This window comes from Petaurus breviceps, unplaced genomic scaffold (assembly GCF_028583685.1).
Source record: "Petaurus breviceps papuanus isolate PSGF00001 unplaced genomic scaffold, PetGlider_PUasm1.0 221, whole genome shotgun sequence".
In the NCBI taxonomy this organism is placed as follows: domain Eukaryota; kingdom Metazoa; phylum Chordata; class Mammalia; order Diprotodontia; family Petauridae; genus Petaurus; species Petaurus breviceps.
This window is the reverse complement of record NW_027185877.1, coordinates 13,570,316-13,587,103: the sequence shown is the minus strand read 5'-3', so window position 1 is coordinate 13,587,103 and position 16,788 is coordinate 13,570,316. Positions and strand designations below refer to the sequence as shown.

General features: G+C 34.3%; 1 protein-coding gene across 5 annotated transcripts in view; it reads left to right on the top strand.

The window, feature by feature from the left end:
* CCDC91 (coiled-coil domain containing 91) overlaps positions 1–16,788 on the top strand; it is a 662,757-nt gene that overhangs the window by 156,126 nt on the left and 489,843 nt on the right. For 4 of the 5 annotated variants that reach the window (XM_069094897.1, XM_069094893.1, XM_069094894.1 and 1 more), the window contains exon 2: positions 11,096–11,139. In XM_069094897.1, the coding sequence (XP_068950998.1) occupies positions 11,110–11,139 (30 nt within the window). In that variant the 5' untranslated portion in view covers positions 11,096–11,109. Of the gene's footprint in view, positions 1–3,200; positions 3,224–11,095; positions 11,140–16,788 lie in introns of those variants that run through there. The other variant, XM_069094896.1, reaches the window with a different exon arrangement.

Here is a 16,788-nt window from a genome sequence, read left to right as displayed (position 1 = left end):
AGAAAGAAAAAAAAAACAAAGCAAAACAAAACAAAAAAGAAAATAGTCTTCCTTACTCTGCATTCCGAGTCCATAGTTCTTTCTCTGGATGTAGATGGGATTTACCATCATGAGTCCTTTGGAATTTTTTTAGGTGCTTGAATTTCTGAGAAGGGCAAAGTCTATCAGAAACAGTCGTTGCACACTGTGCTGTTTCTGTGAAAAATGTTTTCCTGGTTCTGCTTTACTTCACTAAGCATCTGTTCGTATAAGTCTTTACAGTGTTTTCTGAAGGCTTCCTATTCATAATTTCTTATAGCACAATGGTATTCTGTTACATTATATACCACAACTTGTATAGCCATTCCCCAATTGATGGGTGTCCACTCAATTTCCAGTTCTTGGCCACCACGAAAACTGCTGCTATAAATATTTTTTTGTACACATGGGTCCTTTTCCCATTTTTATATTGCTAGGCCACAGGGTATGCATATTTTTATAGCCCTTTGGACATGGTTCCAAATTGATCTCTAGAATGGTTGGCTTAGTTCACAGCTCTGCCAATAATGAATCAGTGTCCCAAATTTCCCACATCTTCTCCAACATTTATCATTTTCTTGTTTTGTCATGTTAGCCAATCTGATAAGTGTGATGTGGTACCACAGAGTTGTTTTGATTTGCATCTTTCTAATCAATAGTGATTTAGAGCATTTTTTTTCACATAATATAGATAACTTTAATTTCTTCCCCTGAGCACTGCCTGCTTATATTCTTTGGCCATTCATCAGTTGGGGAATGACTTGTATTCTTGGAAATTTGACTCAGTTCTCTATATATTTTAGAAATGAGGCCTTTATCAGAGACACTGCTTATAAACATTCTTTCCCAGTTTTCTGCTTCCCTCATAATCTTGTTTGTGTTGACTTTGTGCAAAACCCTTTCAATTTACTGTAATCAAAATTATTCATTTTGCATTTCATAATGTTCTTTATTCCTTGTTTGGTTATAAATTCCCCCAGTCTCCATAAATATGACAGATAAACTATTCCTTGCTGCCCTAATTTGTTTATAATATCAGCCTTTATACTTAAATTGTATACCCATGTAGATTTCATTTTGGTATATGATGTAAGATGATTGACCAATGTCTATGCCCGGTTTCTGCCATACAATTTTCCAATTTTTCCAGCAGTTTTTCTCATATAGTGAGTCTTTATCCCAGTGGCTGGAGTCTTTGGGTTTTTCAAGCAGTAGATTGCTATAATCATTGACTACTGTGTCTTATGTACCTAACCTATTCCACTAATCTGCACTTCTATTTCTTAGTCAGTACTAAGTGGTTTTGATTATTGCTGTGTTATAATTCATTTTAAGACCTGGTATGGCTGGGCTACCCTCCCTAGCATTTCTTTTCATTAATTGCCTTGATGTTCCGGACACTTTTTTCTTCCCAGTGAATTTCGATATTATTTTTTCTAGCTCTATAAAATAATGTTTTGGTCATTTGATTGGTGTGGCACAGAATAAGCAAATTAATTTAGGTGGAATTGTCATTTTTATTTTATTATTTTGGCCTACCCAGAAACAACTGATATTTTCCCAATTGTTTAGATCTGTCTTTATGTGAAAAGCGTTTTGTAATTGTGTTGATATAGTTCCTGGGTTTTTTTTTTTTTTGGCAGGTCGACTCTCAAATATTTTATAAGGTCTACAGTAACTTTAAATGGAATTTCTCTTTTTATCTCTTGCTGTTGGGTTTTGTTAGTAATATATAGTAATGCTGGTGATTTATGTGAGTTTATTTTATATCCTGAAACTTTGCTAAATTTTTTTTATTACTTTAAATAGTTTTTCACTTAATTCTCTAAGATTCTCTGAGTATTTTGTCATATTATCTGCAAGGAGTGATAACTTAATTTCTTCTTTGCCTACTCTAATTCCATCAATTTATTTTTCTTCTATTACTAAAGGAAACATTTCTAATACCACATTAAACAACAGTAGAGATAATGGACATCCTTGTTTCACCCCTGATCTTATTGGAAATGCCTTTATTACTAAAGCAAACATTTCTAATACCACATTGAACAACAGTGGTGATAATGGACATCCTTATTTCACCCCTCATCTTATTGGAAATATCTCTAGCTTTTCCTCATTACACATAATATTAGCTTGTGGAGGGTTTTAGGTAGATACTGCTTTTCATTTTGAGGAAAGCTCCATTTATTCCTAGGTTCTCCAATGTTTTTAATAGGAATTTATCAAAAGCTTTTTCTGCATCTATTGAGATAATTGTATGGTTTCTTTTAGGTTTGTTGTTGATACAATCAATTATGTTGATAGTTTTCCTGATATTGAACCAGCTCTAGGTTCCTTGTATGTATCATACTTGATCAAAGTGTATTATTCTAGTGATAAATTGCTATAATCTTTTTTGCTAATATTTTATTTAATTTGTTTACATCTATATCCATTAAGGAAACTGGTCTATAATTTTCTTTCTCTGTTTTGTCTCTTCCCATTTTAGGTATCAGTACCATATTTGTATCATAAAAAGAATTTAGTAGGACTTCACCAATTTTCCCAAATAATCTATATAGTTTTGGAATTAATTCTTCTTTCAGTGTTTCGTAGAATTTGCTTGTAAATCCATCTGACCCTGGAGATTTCTTTCCTAAGGAGTTTATTGATGACTTGTTTAGCTTCTTTTTCTGAGATGGGGTTATTTAAGTATTTTGCTTGAGTTTCTGTTAATCTGGATAATTATTATTTTTGTAAATATTCATGTGTTTCACTAAGATTGTAAAATTTATGTGCATGTGATTGGGCAAAATAGTTCCTTATTATTGTTTTAATTTCCTCTTCTTTGGTGGTGAATTCACCCATTTTATTTTGGATACTGTTAATTTGGTTTTCTTATTTCTTTTTAAAAATTATATGAACCAAAGATTTATCAATTTTATTGATTTTTCATAAAACCAGCTCTTAATTTTTTAGTTCAATTGTTGTCTTAATTTCAATTTTATTAATCTTTCATTTGGTTTTCAGTATTATAAATAAGAAATATAAATTGGTATTTAATTGAGGATTTTTAATTTGTTCTTTTTCTAGCTGTTTCAGTTGCATGTCTGATTCATTGATCTCCTCTTTCTCTGTTTTTTTTTCATGTAAGCATTCAGAGATATAAAACTTCCCCTAACAACTACATTTGATTCATCCCATGGTATGGTATGTTGTTTTGGTATGTTGTCTCCTTGTTATCATTCTCGTGAATGAAATTATTGATTGTTTCTATGATTTGTTGTTTGACCTACTCATTCATTAGGATAAGATTATTTAGTTTCTAATTAGTTTTTAGTCTATCTTTCCATGGTCCTTTATTACATATAATTTTTATTGCATAATGATGTGAAAAATCTTCAATTAATATTTCTGCCTTTCTTCACTGGATTATGAGATATTTATGCCCTTGTCCATTGACAAAAACTGCTGAGAAAACTAGAGTATAGTATGGCAGAAACTGGTCATAAACCATAATCTAACACTATATACCAAAATTACATCTAAATGGTGCATGTTCTAGGTATAAAGGATGATAATGTGAGCAATCTGGGGAAGCAAGGAATAGTTTACCTGTCAGATTTATGGAGAGGGGAAGATTTCATGACCAAACAAGAATTAGAGAGAATTATAAAATGAAAAAATGGATAACTTTCATTACATGAAACTGAAAAGCTTCTGTATAAACAAACCTAATGTAATCAAGATTAAGAGAAAAGTGGGAAATTGGGAAAGAATTTTTATAACCAATATCTCTGATAAAGGCCTCATTTCTAAAATATACAGAGAATTGAGTCAAATCTATAAGTATACAAGTCATTCCCCAATTGATAAATGGTCAAAAGATATGAACAGGCAGTTCTCACTGGAAGAAATTAAAGATATCTATAAGCATATGAAAAAATACTCTAAATCACTATTGATTAGAGAAATGAAAATCAAAACAACTCTGAGGTACCACATCTGACTGGTCATTTTGGCTAAGATGACAAAACAGGAAAATGATAAATGCTAGAGAAGATGTGGGGAAATTAGAACACTAATACATTGCTGATGGAGTTGTGAACTGATTCAACCATTCTGGAGAGCAATCTGGAACTATACCCAAAGGGCTATAAGTAATTTTATATCCTTTGACCCAGCAATACCACTTCTAGAGAAGAAAGAGATCATAAAAGTGGGAGGAAGACCCATATGTACAAAAATATTTATAGCAGCTCTTTTTGTGGTGGCAAAGAATTGGAAATTAAAGTGATGCCCATCAATTGGGGAATAGGTAAACAAGTTATGGTACATGAATGTAATGGAATATTATTGCACTTATGAGAAATGAAGAGCAGATGGACTTCATATCTACCAGGAGAGGCTTGTACGAACTGATGCTGAGTGAGAAGAGCAGAACCAGGAAAAAAATTGTGCACAATTACAGATACAATGTATGTGTGAAGACCAACTTTTATAGACTTGGACTCTTCTCAGAAATGCAGAGCTATAAGTAAACTCCAAAAGACTCATGATGCAAGAGATGTCTACATTCAGAGAAAGAACCAGAAAGAACAGAGTTTGAATGCGGATTGAAGCAAATTACCTGCTCTCTTTCTTTTTCTTGTTTGGTTTTGTTTCCTCTTTTCCATTGTTCATTCCATCTGATGCAATCCTTCTTTATAACCTGACCAATGTCTATTGTGAAAGTATCTGCAGATCTTATACCTGATTTTATACCTGATTGTATGCCGCCATGGGGGGGGGGAGGGTGGGGGGGGCGGGGGGGGGGGGGGGGGGGGGGGGGGAAGGGGGGGGGGGAGGGAGGAGAAGGAAAAGTAGGGGAAGAAAGTTTGAAACTCAAAGACCTGGGGACCTGAATCTTGTAAACTCAAAGTAAAGTTAAAAAAAATAATAAAGACAAAAAAATGATTATGCTCAGTTTTGCTGACTATAATTCCATGATATTTGAATTCTTTCTTTCTGGCTTCTTACAGTATTTCCTCCTTGAGCTGATGATAATGGAATTTGGCTATGATATTCCTTGGCATTCTCAATTTGGGATCTCTTTCAGGAGATGATTGATGGATTCTTTCAATTATTATTTTACCCTCTGGTTCTAGGACCATAGGGCAGTTTTCCTTAATGATTTCTTTTAAGAAAATGTCCAGTCTCTTTTTTTCATCATGACTTTCTGGTAGACCAGTAATTTCTAGATTATCCCTCCTGGATCTATTTTCCAGTTCATTTGTTTTTCCAGTGAGTTATTTTACATTTAATTCTAATTTTTTATTCTTTAGATTTTGTTTTAACTGATTCTTCTATTTGCCCAATTCTAATTTTTACAAATTGTTACCTTCAGTTAGCTTTTGTACCTCCTTTTCTATTTGGTCAATTTTTATTTTTAAGGATTTGCTTTCTTCAGTGAATTTTTTCCCATTTTGTCAATTGCATTTTAATATAATTTTTCAGTTTTTCTTCTACTTCACTAATTTGACTTTTAAAATCCTTCTTGAGCTCTTCTAAGAATGCTTTTTGGGCTTGGGATCAGTTTGTATTCCCTTTTGGGGTTTCATATGTGGGTATAGTGCCAGTGCTCTCCTTTTCTGAATTTGTATTTTGATCTTCGCTGTCCTCATAGTAAATATCTATGTTTCTCGCTTTTCAATTTTGCCTTTTGCCCATTGTGATTGGCTTTTTCTGACTTTTAAATGAATCTGTACTTCTGGGGCACTGAGGGCTCTGTCCCCTGCTTTGTGTTCTGGATGCTAGGGGACTAGTTACTGGTTTATTGTCCTGTGGCCTGTGTTGGAAGCTATATAAAGAAGTAGCTTACCTGGTACTAAGTTGGAGCTGGCTGGTGTGTGCTGAGGCTAGTTGCAATCTCTCTTCGTATCCCCAGGTTACACTGAAGTTTGCACTATGAGGTGTGGGAGAGTAGTCGTCTGGCTGATGGAGGTCTCCTCCTGACGAGGGGGGTGATAGGTGTTACAAGGGCTCTGATGAGCAGAGTCCCTGAGTAGGCACTGTCTGGAATGAATTCTTAGGACCCAAGCAATCTTTTGAGTCAGGATTGTAAAAGTTTATTGTTACGCTTTACAGCAGGCAGGGGTTTTTAGGGAACCTGCAAACTTAAAGAAATCCTAGGTATAGTTTATAAAGAGTTAGATAGTAAATCAAATGTCAATTATGCTAACTAGGTGATTAAGGGTGGGATTAGGGAGGAGTTAAGGAGTGGTCAGTGCTTAAAGGAAAATGCTCTTTTAATACTAACTGAGCAGATATATTGCCCATAATTCACTGGGAAATACAGGGTAGCCCAAGGAGGGGCTACCTGGAGGTGTGGTTTTAGGCTTGAAACATTACTAAGTCAGCTAGCAGTCAGGGCTGACTTCGAAGTGTCTTGTCTGCCACTCATCAGTGTCATGTTTGACAAGATGGATGTTGGGATTCAAGATGTGCTGAAGGATTCATAGGTACAGCTGGCCATTATACTAGGGGGAGATAAACAGTTCATGAATTTTTGCTAGGCAAAGTGCTGGCAGGGGGAAGGGACATAGTTAATGCTCTGAGGATGGGGGTGGGATGTGATTTTACAAACTGGTTTTACAAATTGATTTTACAAACTGGTGTTACAAACTGATGTTACAAACATAAGACACCCCAAGCACCCCATCACTCCCACCCTAAGGCTGCGCCAGAGCACAGGTTGGCTACACTGCTAGTGGATACCTGTCTGTGCTGGTATTTGCTGATTGCCTTGACGGTGTGAAGTCACTCTTGGGGTCCTGGTGTAGACTTTACCACCCTGGGGCTCAGGATCTCACACTGGCTCATTGAGGTGGGGCTCACCACTCTCTTGCTGAGATACCTCCTGTCCTGTACTGGTTCCCTTCAGCCACTGCAACAGGGAACTCTCCTGCTAATCCCCCTAGCCTCCTGATCTAAAAGACTCCTGTACCCTTTCTTCCTTCTGTCTCCCCTATTTCAGGATTTCTCTTGGGGCAATGATCTGTTGTTGTTTTTTGTTTTTTAAGGTCAACAAGGAGCAGGGTGTGAGAGCACTTACAGTTTACTCTGTCATCTTGACTTCCTCAGTTTAAATAGGTGACTTTCAAACATTTAGTCTGTGGGCAAATAACCCTAGGAGTAGCTGCTGCCACTGCTGTCATGAATGTAAATATTTAAAACATTATATTATGTTTTAAAGGTACAGTGAGTTTGGAGCACATACTTCAACTATCCATGCTCGGTAAAAATAAAAATGTCTATTTAAATAATGTGGATGGATTCTGCCTATCTTTTACTCACTTATATGTAATATGGAAAAATTATTCAATGGAAAATGTGACTATAATTAAACTTCTGAATAAAGGTCTTTTAAGAATTTTTTTTCAATAGTTCAATAGATCAATAGTTTAACTGAGTAATATGAAAAATGAAATATAAGTGATATTTTCCATAGTAACCACTTCAATTTCATTTGCCTTCTGGCAGACTGCCTTCTTTTTAAAGAGAACCTAGCTCCTTTCCATCTTCAAATGAAGCCCATTTCCAAATATATTTCTTTTCTCTTCTCTCCCCAGAGAGCCATCCCTTGTAATGAACAATAGAAAAGATTTGGGGGTAGGGGAAAGAAATAGTTCAGTAAAACTGATATGCATATCAGCCAACTGATAGGATATATAGAGGTCCATACCAGTAGCCCTCCATCTTTGCAAAGAAGATAAAGAGATTTATTTTCTCTTTTCTTTTTCATTGGGAACAAATTTGATAATCATTATAAGAGTATTTAGCTTTTTGGTCATTCTTCTTTCCATTTATATTATTGTAGTTGTTTCAAATATTATTTTCCTGATTCTTTTTACTTTAGTTTTTACATCATTCCCATATATTCTCTGTGTTCTTGATATATTTTTTAATGGCACAGTAAAATTCAGTTATGTTCATGTGCCACAGTTTATCTTGTTATTCATTCATCTGATGGTTATCTACTAAATTTCTTTACGTACTTTATCTGTGGTGCATAATTTCTGTTTTGAAAAGATTTGAGAGGTTGTGGGAATCAGGGAAATTTTTTTTTGCACATATAAGACCTTTATCTCTTTGATTTCCTTGAAATATATGTACAAGAAAGGTAATTTTAACCATACATAATTTATACTTTGTGCATTAACTTTAGAATCTATCTTTGTGTAATATTGGAACATCACTGTAATGTGTAAGGTGGGTATTTAAAGAAATTTTACATGAATCTTTTAAGAATGTGATTGACAACATACTTTGGTTTCTTCAAAGTCTTGTAGTGTGCTGGAATGAACACTGTTTTTGGAGTCAAAGGACCAAGGGGTTCAATTCTGCTGCCTGTAAAATAAAGGGAGGGGAGGTGATCTTATTTTGCAGTTCTCTCTCTAAATCTGTCATGATTCAAATACACTGATGACAATTGAAAGCCTGTACTGTATTTCAGATATAAAACATGTAGAGATTATTCTGTTACTTTTATTTCATAATAGTCAAAACATAATAATGTTTTCAAGCATCCAAATACATATTTGTTTTTAAGCGTCCAAAGCCAGGATTCTTAACTTGATGTTTGTGAACTTTATAAAAAAATTTTGGTAAATATCTTTCATCACAATTGATTTCTTTTATATAACTACATATTCAAAAACATAATTCTGAGAAGGGCCCCACAGTCTCTTGACTGCCAGAGGAGATCCATGACAAAAAATGTTAATCTCTACTCTGAAGATTCCGTTGAAGGAGTAACTAAGAAAGAAGACATTAATATTTGAATTTAAATATATAAATGCTGTTATGTTATGGAAAATATCAGTGATTACTAATATGTTCTTTTAGTAGGGCTAAATTAGACCTGCTCAGATGATGGTTTTGTATTTTTATTTCACAGCCAGGGGAGCTAAAACAATTGTCACATATGTGTTTTTTTTTTCCTTGTGGGTATTTTACAGATCAATTACTGAAGTGTAAATTAACAAAACACATAGAAACATTACAATAAAAATTCCATTCTGTTGAAACTGTATTAGTTTGAGTGCGGCATTCATAGAAACTAAAAATAGTTTTTTTAATTGTCTCTGGAGGTTTATTGGATGCATGTGGAAAAGACAAGTTGGACTTTTCTATTTTGGCTTAGTTATATGTCACTATTCACATCAATTTTCTACTGTAATTTATTCATAAAATTTAATCACATACAGATTTTTGTTTGCTTGCAACTCAGAATTAAAGTGAATTCCATTTCAAACTAATCCCTATAAAAAGTTTCTGAAAGTCTGGTTTATATATTTTTTAAAGTGATATGTGAGAGTGGTTTGCTTGATTTTAAGTTTTTAGAGACATACTTTTTTCTCTCATCAAATTGTTAAGTTTTGGGTAATAGAGAGAATGATTGAATCATATCATATCTCACTTTGATGCCATTCCTTTCAGTAATAGGTGTCTGTATACATTATTTTTGCATCATTTAGTATCACATTTTTGTAAAAAGAAAAAGACCCTGAAATTCATCTAGCTTAACAACAAATAAATAACTCCCATGGGAAAATGCATTTCTCACAATTTTTTTTGTTTTGTATCCTTTAACATTTTGGGACCTCTAAGCTGCAATTAGAAATATGGAGTAAAACTGTGATTTCATTGGTATAAGGAGCACCTGGTGAGAAATTTCCTTGATTAATTCAGGTAGGCACCATCTCATCATAGAGAATTTTGTAGAGCACTGAGAGTTTAGTGACTTGCCCCAAGTCACAAAATCAAACCTAGGTCTTCTTTACTTCAAGGACAGCTTTTTACCCACTATGCAGCACTGCCTTTTGTTACTGATGTTAATTTAAACATGCAACCAAAACATGGAAAGATGATTATCTATTCTCTGATTACTTATGGGAGGATTGTATAGAAATAAACTTTGGGATTAGTGCTTTTCTGATTTACTTTGTTTGACTTTTTGGACCTCACAGGAAAGTTGGGTAGTATAACTAGCATTGGATTTATTCTAGCTGATATTAGGTATTTTACAATTGATTGAGGCAAACTCTGAGATCAGTACTGTGTAAGATATTGCCCATTTTTAATAGCTGGAGGAACAAGTTGGCTAAAATTGGCTACTTTATCACTTGGTTATAGATAAGTCTAAATTCATGGGAAGCAAGTTATCTACCATGTTGTGCTTTTTCCTATTTTCTTGGTCACATGTAAACATGTACCCTTCTTAATATTTCAAGTCTTCTATAATTCCTTAGGTGAAAGTCTCTTCTGTCAGATATTTAACTTAAGTGCAATATCAGTTACTTACTTTTTTATCCTATTTAAGGATAAGGATAAGCAAGAGCATCTCCTATCTGTCTTCCTGTCTGTTGAAACATATTTAATAGGGACACCTATTAAAGAGAAGAATTTAGGGGCATTTTTATGTGTCTTTCATTCTTACTTTCCCATGAGTAGTCTTTCTTGTCTTGATTTATCTTGATCAGCCTAGTAACTTGCTCCACATTTTTCCAGAGATGCAAAGCAGTTTTAGCTAAAAATACACATATCAAAATCTTCCAAAAGTTGTGGCCTCAGCTCAAAAATGCTGATGAATTTTGAAAAGCTAAATCAACTCCGGCCATGAAACATAGGGAAGAACCTTTTGTGGTATGGACATATTTCCAAAATATTTACCACAGCCCTTTTCTTAGCAGGGGTTTATGCTGATGTTGCCAGACAACTGAGGAATAGATGCAAAAAGCAGGAAGCATTATTGAATTGAATTCCTGTGCTAATTTGGGAAAAGCAAATTAAAATGTAAAATAATATTTTTTCCACTCTTGACTGCTCAACATAAAACTTCAAAATACATGACTGCTGAAGAATGTACAGAAAAGCCTAAACCTGCCAGAAAGATAAAGCCTATTATTTTTTTCTTTTAAAATTATAAAAAGTACATCCATGTGAAGAAGAAATTGCTCATTATCATCAGTTACAGGTTGTAAATCAGAACATGTTTATAATCTCGTAAGTAAATTATAAATATTTTGTTTTACTGTATTCTGTTGTTTTTTAGGTACCACTTGAAAAATGGATGATGATGATTTTGGTGGTTTTGAGGTATGTAATATTCTTGACTTTATTATGTGGATATGTAAGTATATATATTTAAACCAATAACTTATATATAGGTAAATATATTTATAAAATATTATTTGGCATTTTTAGTTAATTCATTTTTTGGTTATTTGTGCTTAGTTTTGGAATATGAGGCCAAAATTAACAAAAATTCATTCCAAAAAAATCGAACCAAACAATTCTTTGAAACCCCTAACAATTAATTTTCATTAAATATTTTGTCTTTTGCATAGGGAAGGTTTAGGCAGAGATATAATTAAGTGCTATCAGTGGATCAATTACAAAATAGCTTTCTGAGACATTGTCAGCAGATGGTTATATTGGGCTACATCTCCATTAGGAAATACTTGTGAGATGACAAATGGGTGTTGAAGATCCTGCCACATGTTTCCATGGTTTATACCTGCAATGAGATATTTCAGTATATTATGTACAAGGTCTTTTTGTGGTTTAAGAGTTGTTAGGTTATTTTCAGGTTTTGGTTTGATTTTCAGTAAATGGAAAGTGTTATTTGAGGAGGCACTTCTTCCCTTAATTCTTTTCAGTGTGTTATAATTTTATTGAAATATTTTATAACTCATTAATTTTTATGATGCCCATGTAGTCTTGGAGAAAATTTCTTGATTAGGAGTTAGGACACCTGAATTCCAGTACTGGTGCCATCAGTCAATAAATTGATTTTTCTGTAAGTTCATTAACTTAGGACTTTTGGTTACGAAGGGGATTTACAAAATAGGGAGTATAATTTCCAGGACTGATTTATGAAATAAGATATTATCCATGAAGTGCTCTGAATACTCTGAAAGGAAGATGTAGGTTATTATAGTAATGATAAGAAAAATGTTCCAAATAGCAACTGTAAAGATGTTGATATGAAAAACTTTGAACTATCTAGGTTGCTGTTCTTTATTCATTTAAAAATATTGTTAATACATTTGGAAGCTTGACTTATTCATCAAAATTTCTTCTCTTTCTGCAAATTCTAAATCGGAATATAATAAAGCTAGTCTGATACAGGAAAATAAAGACAAACCTTCAATGTTGTGTTTCTTTGGGTGATTTATTTTTGTTTATTCAAGTGAAATGTAACATTTCATATTATCAATTCTTTCTGTTTTGAGGAAATAAATTATGTTTAAAATATCATCTGATATGATTTGTGATTTGAAAGTTGTCATTTATTTGAAGATAGCATCCCATAATAGTCTTCTTTTATTGAAACCATGCTTGCTTATATCATATATTTTTATATTAACTGGAAAACAGATTGTTAATTCTTTTCCTGAGAGTAACAGTTTCAATTCCATATTCTACTCCAGTGGTCTCGAAACTTTTTCTCTTTGTGAGTTCTGTTGATAAAAAATATTTGAGGACACACCTCAAGTGTATATACATTTATTTAGTTGTAAATCATATATGTGTTACTTTACTAAGAGGTTATATATATTATTAAATATATGTGAGATATTTTATTTTTCTTTTTGGAGGGCAATTGGGGTTAAGTAATTTGCCCAAAGTCACATGACTAGTAAGTGGGTCAACTGTCTGAGGCCGGATTTGAACTCAGGTCCTCCTGACTCCAGGGCCAGTGCTCTATTCACAGCACCACCTAGCTGCCCCCATGAAAGAAATTTTTTAAAAAATAAATATTTTGAAAGTAATTTAGATTTTATTTATTGGTGACACAAATATTTGCTCTTACTAAAATGTTATCATTAATGATGATTTTTCCCAAGTGAAAATTATTTAATATCCCTTTTGAAAATTTTGATTTAAAATTTTGATTCATCACTCATTTAAAGTCTGGTTCTAAGTTCAGCTTATTTTAATCCTTCGTTTTCATTAACTATTGTATTCAGTCCAGTAGTTCATGTTTGCGATTGTAAGGAAATGAGATAATTATGAAATATATAACAGTTAACAAAAGACAGTTCATTTAGTATTCACCAGGGAAAGGTATTCAACAAGAATACAGCACTGGTTCAGTTGAGCATAGATAGCTTCCCTGCTTCTATGTTGCCAATGCTCCTCTGATAATCAGAAGCTTAAGAGAACTGCTTATAACCTGGCATTTTTGTACTCAGACTATTTGGAAGTTATCAATAATTGCTTGAAGTGTAGTTTCATGAGCCATTTAAGTCAGGAGGACAGTTTCATGTTAATTTAAAGAAAAAAACAGCCTTGCATTCATGGTACCTATAGGGCCTTAGGTTGTGCTCTTACTAAACCTATCCCATGGTGGCCAGGTTTCTTCTAGACAGTTTCCTACCACTTAAAAGGCTTCACTACTGTTATTGCATAACTCTGACCTTGGGGGTTTTGATCTCCCTGGTATAGGTAGCACTAGGGAAGGAAAAGAAAGACTAAAAAAGAAAGATTATATCTAGCATCCCTCCCCTCTTTACAAAATAAAACAACATGACAGCCTCCTGAAGGGATGATATAAGACCAAAGACCTCAAATCCCAGACTTTGTCAGTACTGAGAATTGTCCTGTATCACTACCTATTTAGTATAAAGAAGTTATGGCCACTATTTGCTTAAAAATAATCTGCATTCCTAGTGTTCTTTAAAAAGCAACATGCTTTCTAGGGACATAGTCAAGACACCTAGTCCTTAGGAGTGACTCTAGCAGTTTATCAAATCAGGGGAAGGGTTTCTTATCCTCTACTACCCATGATGGCATGCAATGGATCAGGGTCTAGTTGCCAGTGGAAAAAATTATCAAGAGGAGTTGAAAGAGAGTGAGTTAGCCCTGGCAGACAGGAGCTGACTTGTGGGAGATGTCTAGAGAGGTAAGGAGAGATTCTGAGCTTGGTGGGAAGTAGTGTGTACATACAAGGAGAAGGAAAGTATCTTAGGTTCCTATAACATCAGGGTTTTGAGTTTACTTGGCCGCAAGTGTTCTCTAAGAGTGTGCCTCTCAATGAATGTGTACCTGTAATTCCCATTGACACTATGGTGTATCTTTTTTTTTTTTAAGCAATCGGTGTTAAGTAACTTGCTCAAGGTTACAAGGACAGTTATTTTTGGGTGTGGTGCTGAGTATCTGAGCCCGGGATTCGATCTCCAGGTCATCCCGACACTGGAGCCAGTTCTCTTACTCGCTGAGCCACTGGCTGCCCCCACAATGGTGTATCTTAATCCTGGAACAATCTCTTAAGTAAACTATCCTAAAATTTAGGAGGCAATCCTGGAATTGCTACACTATTTTTATATATCCTTTTCTCTGTTATAGCATATTCCTTACCTGCATTCATGTATTCACATATTAGGAAAAAAACCTGGTTTTGAACAGCAAGGAATAATCAATTTCTATCTGGTTTATAACAGTGATAGACCCTAGCAGGGCCAAATGAGCAAAAATACCTTTATCTGAACTCTTATGGTATAATTTCCATTTTCACAATTGTATAACTTTTATCTCACCAATGTTAAAAACAATACCATTATCATTCCTTACCTCCTAACACCCATTAGTTGCTATTGGAAATAGAAAAACTTAATTTTGTATCTGCTCTAGGATGCCTTCTCTATTATAAAAACTACTGGACCAATTTTCTAAGCAAGTAAAAGTCATTATAGAAAGTAGAGTAGAAGGAGATGGGGGTGGGGAAAAGAGGAAATCTTAATGATCAAGGAAAGGGCAATATCAGGAAAAAACCAAGGACTTCATACTTCATCTTATAGCCAGAACTTTGTTTTTCTTTTTCCAAATGAGACACATTTTCTTAGAACCTTGCTGTTATAAACCAACCTTGTGTTTATGCTTTTTGGCCAAGTCAGTCAAGTCAGACTTAAACATTTATTAAGTACATATCATGTGTAGGCACTCTTCTAAGAATGCAAAGAAAGGCAGAAAACAGTTCATGCTCTCAAAGAGCTCACAGTCAAATGGTGGAAGAGAAAATGCAAAGAACTATTTATAAACAAGATATGGACATGATACATTGAAGATAATTTCAGAGGTAAGGCACTATCATTGAATGGATTTGGAAAGCTTCTTATAGAAGGTAAGATTTTAATTGAGACCTGGGGATAGTTAGTGAGACTGAAATGAAGAGGTGGACCATTTCAGGCATGGGGAGACAGTGAATGAAATACCTTGAGTCTGGAGATGGAGTATCTTGTGTGAGAAAGAGCAGAGGCCAGTGTCACTGAATCATGTGGAGAAAAATAAAATCAAAGAAGACTGGGAAGGTAATAAAGAAGCAAGCTATGAAGAGCTTTGAAAGTCAGTAATAGGAAACTATTAGAATTTATTGAGTGGGGATGGGGAGAACATGGTAAGATCTGTGTTTTAGGAAGATCACTTTGCCAGTTGTTTGGAGGATGAACTGGAATGGATGGTGATGTGATATGACTGCTTACTCTTCGAGATTTGCTAAAAGCATTGGCAAAGGAAAGTTCCTGGAAGTCTTCTTATGTAGTTTTTTTTTGTCAAATGCTTTATTAACTTCTAGTTTACATCATTTATTTCCACAAGATTTTGAGTTACAAAATTTCTCCCCATTTTCACTGCTGCCCACCACCCCAAAATAGCTATCCCACTGGATATCCCCTCTTCCAATCTGCTCTCTCCCATATCTTCCCCATACCCCCTCCGACTTTCCAGTTGGGCGTGGTGGATCTCTATGACCCAGTGTCTGTATATCTTATTTCCTAGTTACATGTAAAATAATAATAATAATATATATATGTATGTATGTATGTGTATATATATATATATATATATATTATTTTTTAAAACGTTTGATTTTAAAGCTTTGAATTCCAGATTCGTTCACTTCCTCCCTTGTTACCCATCATTACGGGGAAGATAAGTAATTCAATATAGGCTGTACACATGTAGCTATGCAAAACATTTCCATAGTGGATATATTGTAAAAGACTGACTATATTTCCCTCCCTCCTATCCTACCTCCCATTTGTTCTATTCTTTACTTTGATCCTGTCCCTTTTAAAAAATGGGTGCTTCCAATTTCCCTCCTCCCCAGCCTACCCTCTCTTCCATTATCACCCCTCTCATCCCCTTCCCTCTACTGTCCTGTAGGGTGAGATACCCTATTTAGTGTATATGTCATACCCTCCCTAATCCAAATTCAATGAGAATAAGGTTGACCCATTCTCTTTTGCCTTCCTATTCTTCCCCTCTATTGTAACCATTTTCCCTTGCCTCTTCTATATGAAATAGTTTACCCCATTCTGTCTCTCCCCATCTATCATTATATTCCTCTCTCACCTCTTAATTTCACCTTTTAAGTATCATCCCTTTCTATTAAATTGATCCTGTGACTTCTATCTATGTATGCCTCTACAGATATATGCACACATTCATATATAATACCCTGTTGTATAGGCATATATGTACAAGTATATATACATCTATATACATATACATACACACATTTCTATTCCCTTCAACTATTCTCATACTGTGAAAAGTTTCATAAGTTACAATTATAGTTTTTCCATGTGGGGATGTAAATAGTTCAACTTTGTTAAGTTCCTTATGATTTCTTTTCCCTGTTTACCTCTCATGCTTCTCTTGCTTCTTGTATCTGAATGTCAAATTTTCTATTCAACTCTGGTTTTGTCATCAAGAATGCTTGAAAGTCCTCTATTCCACTCA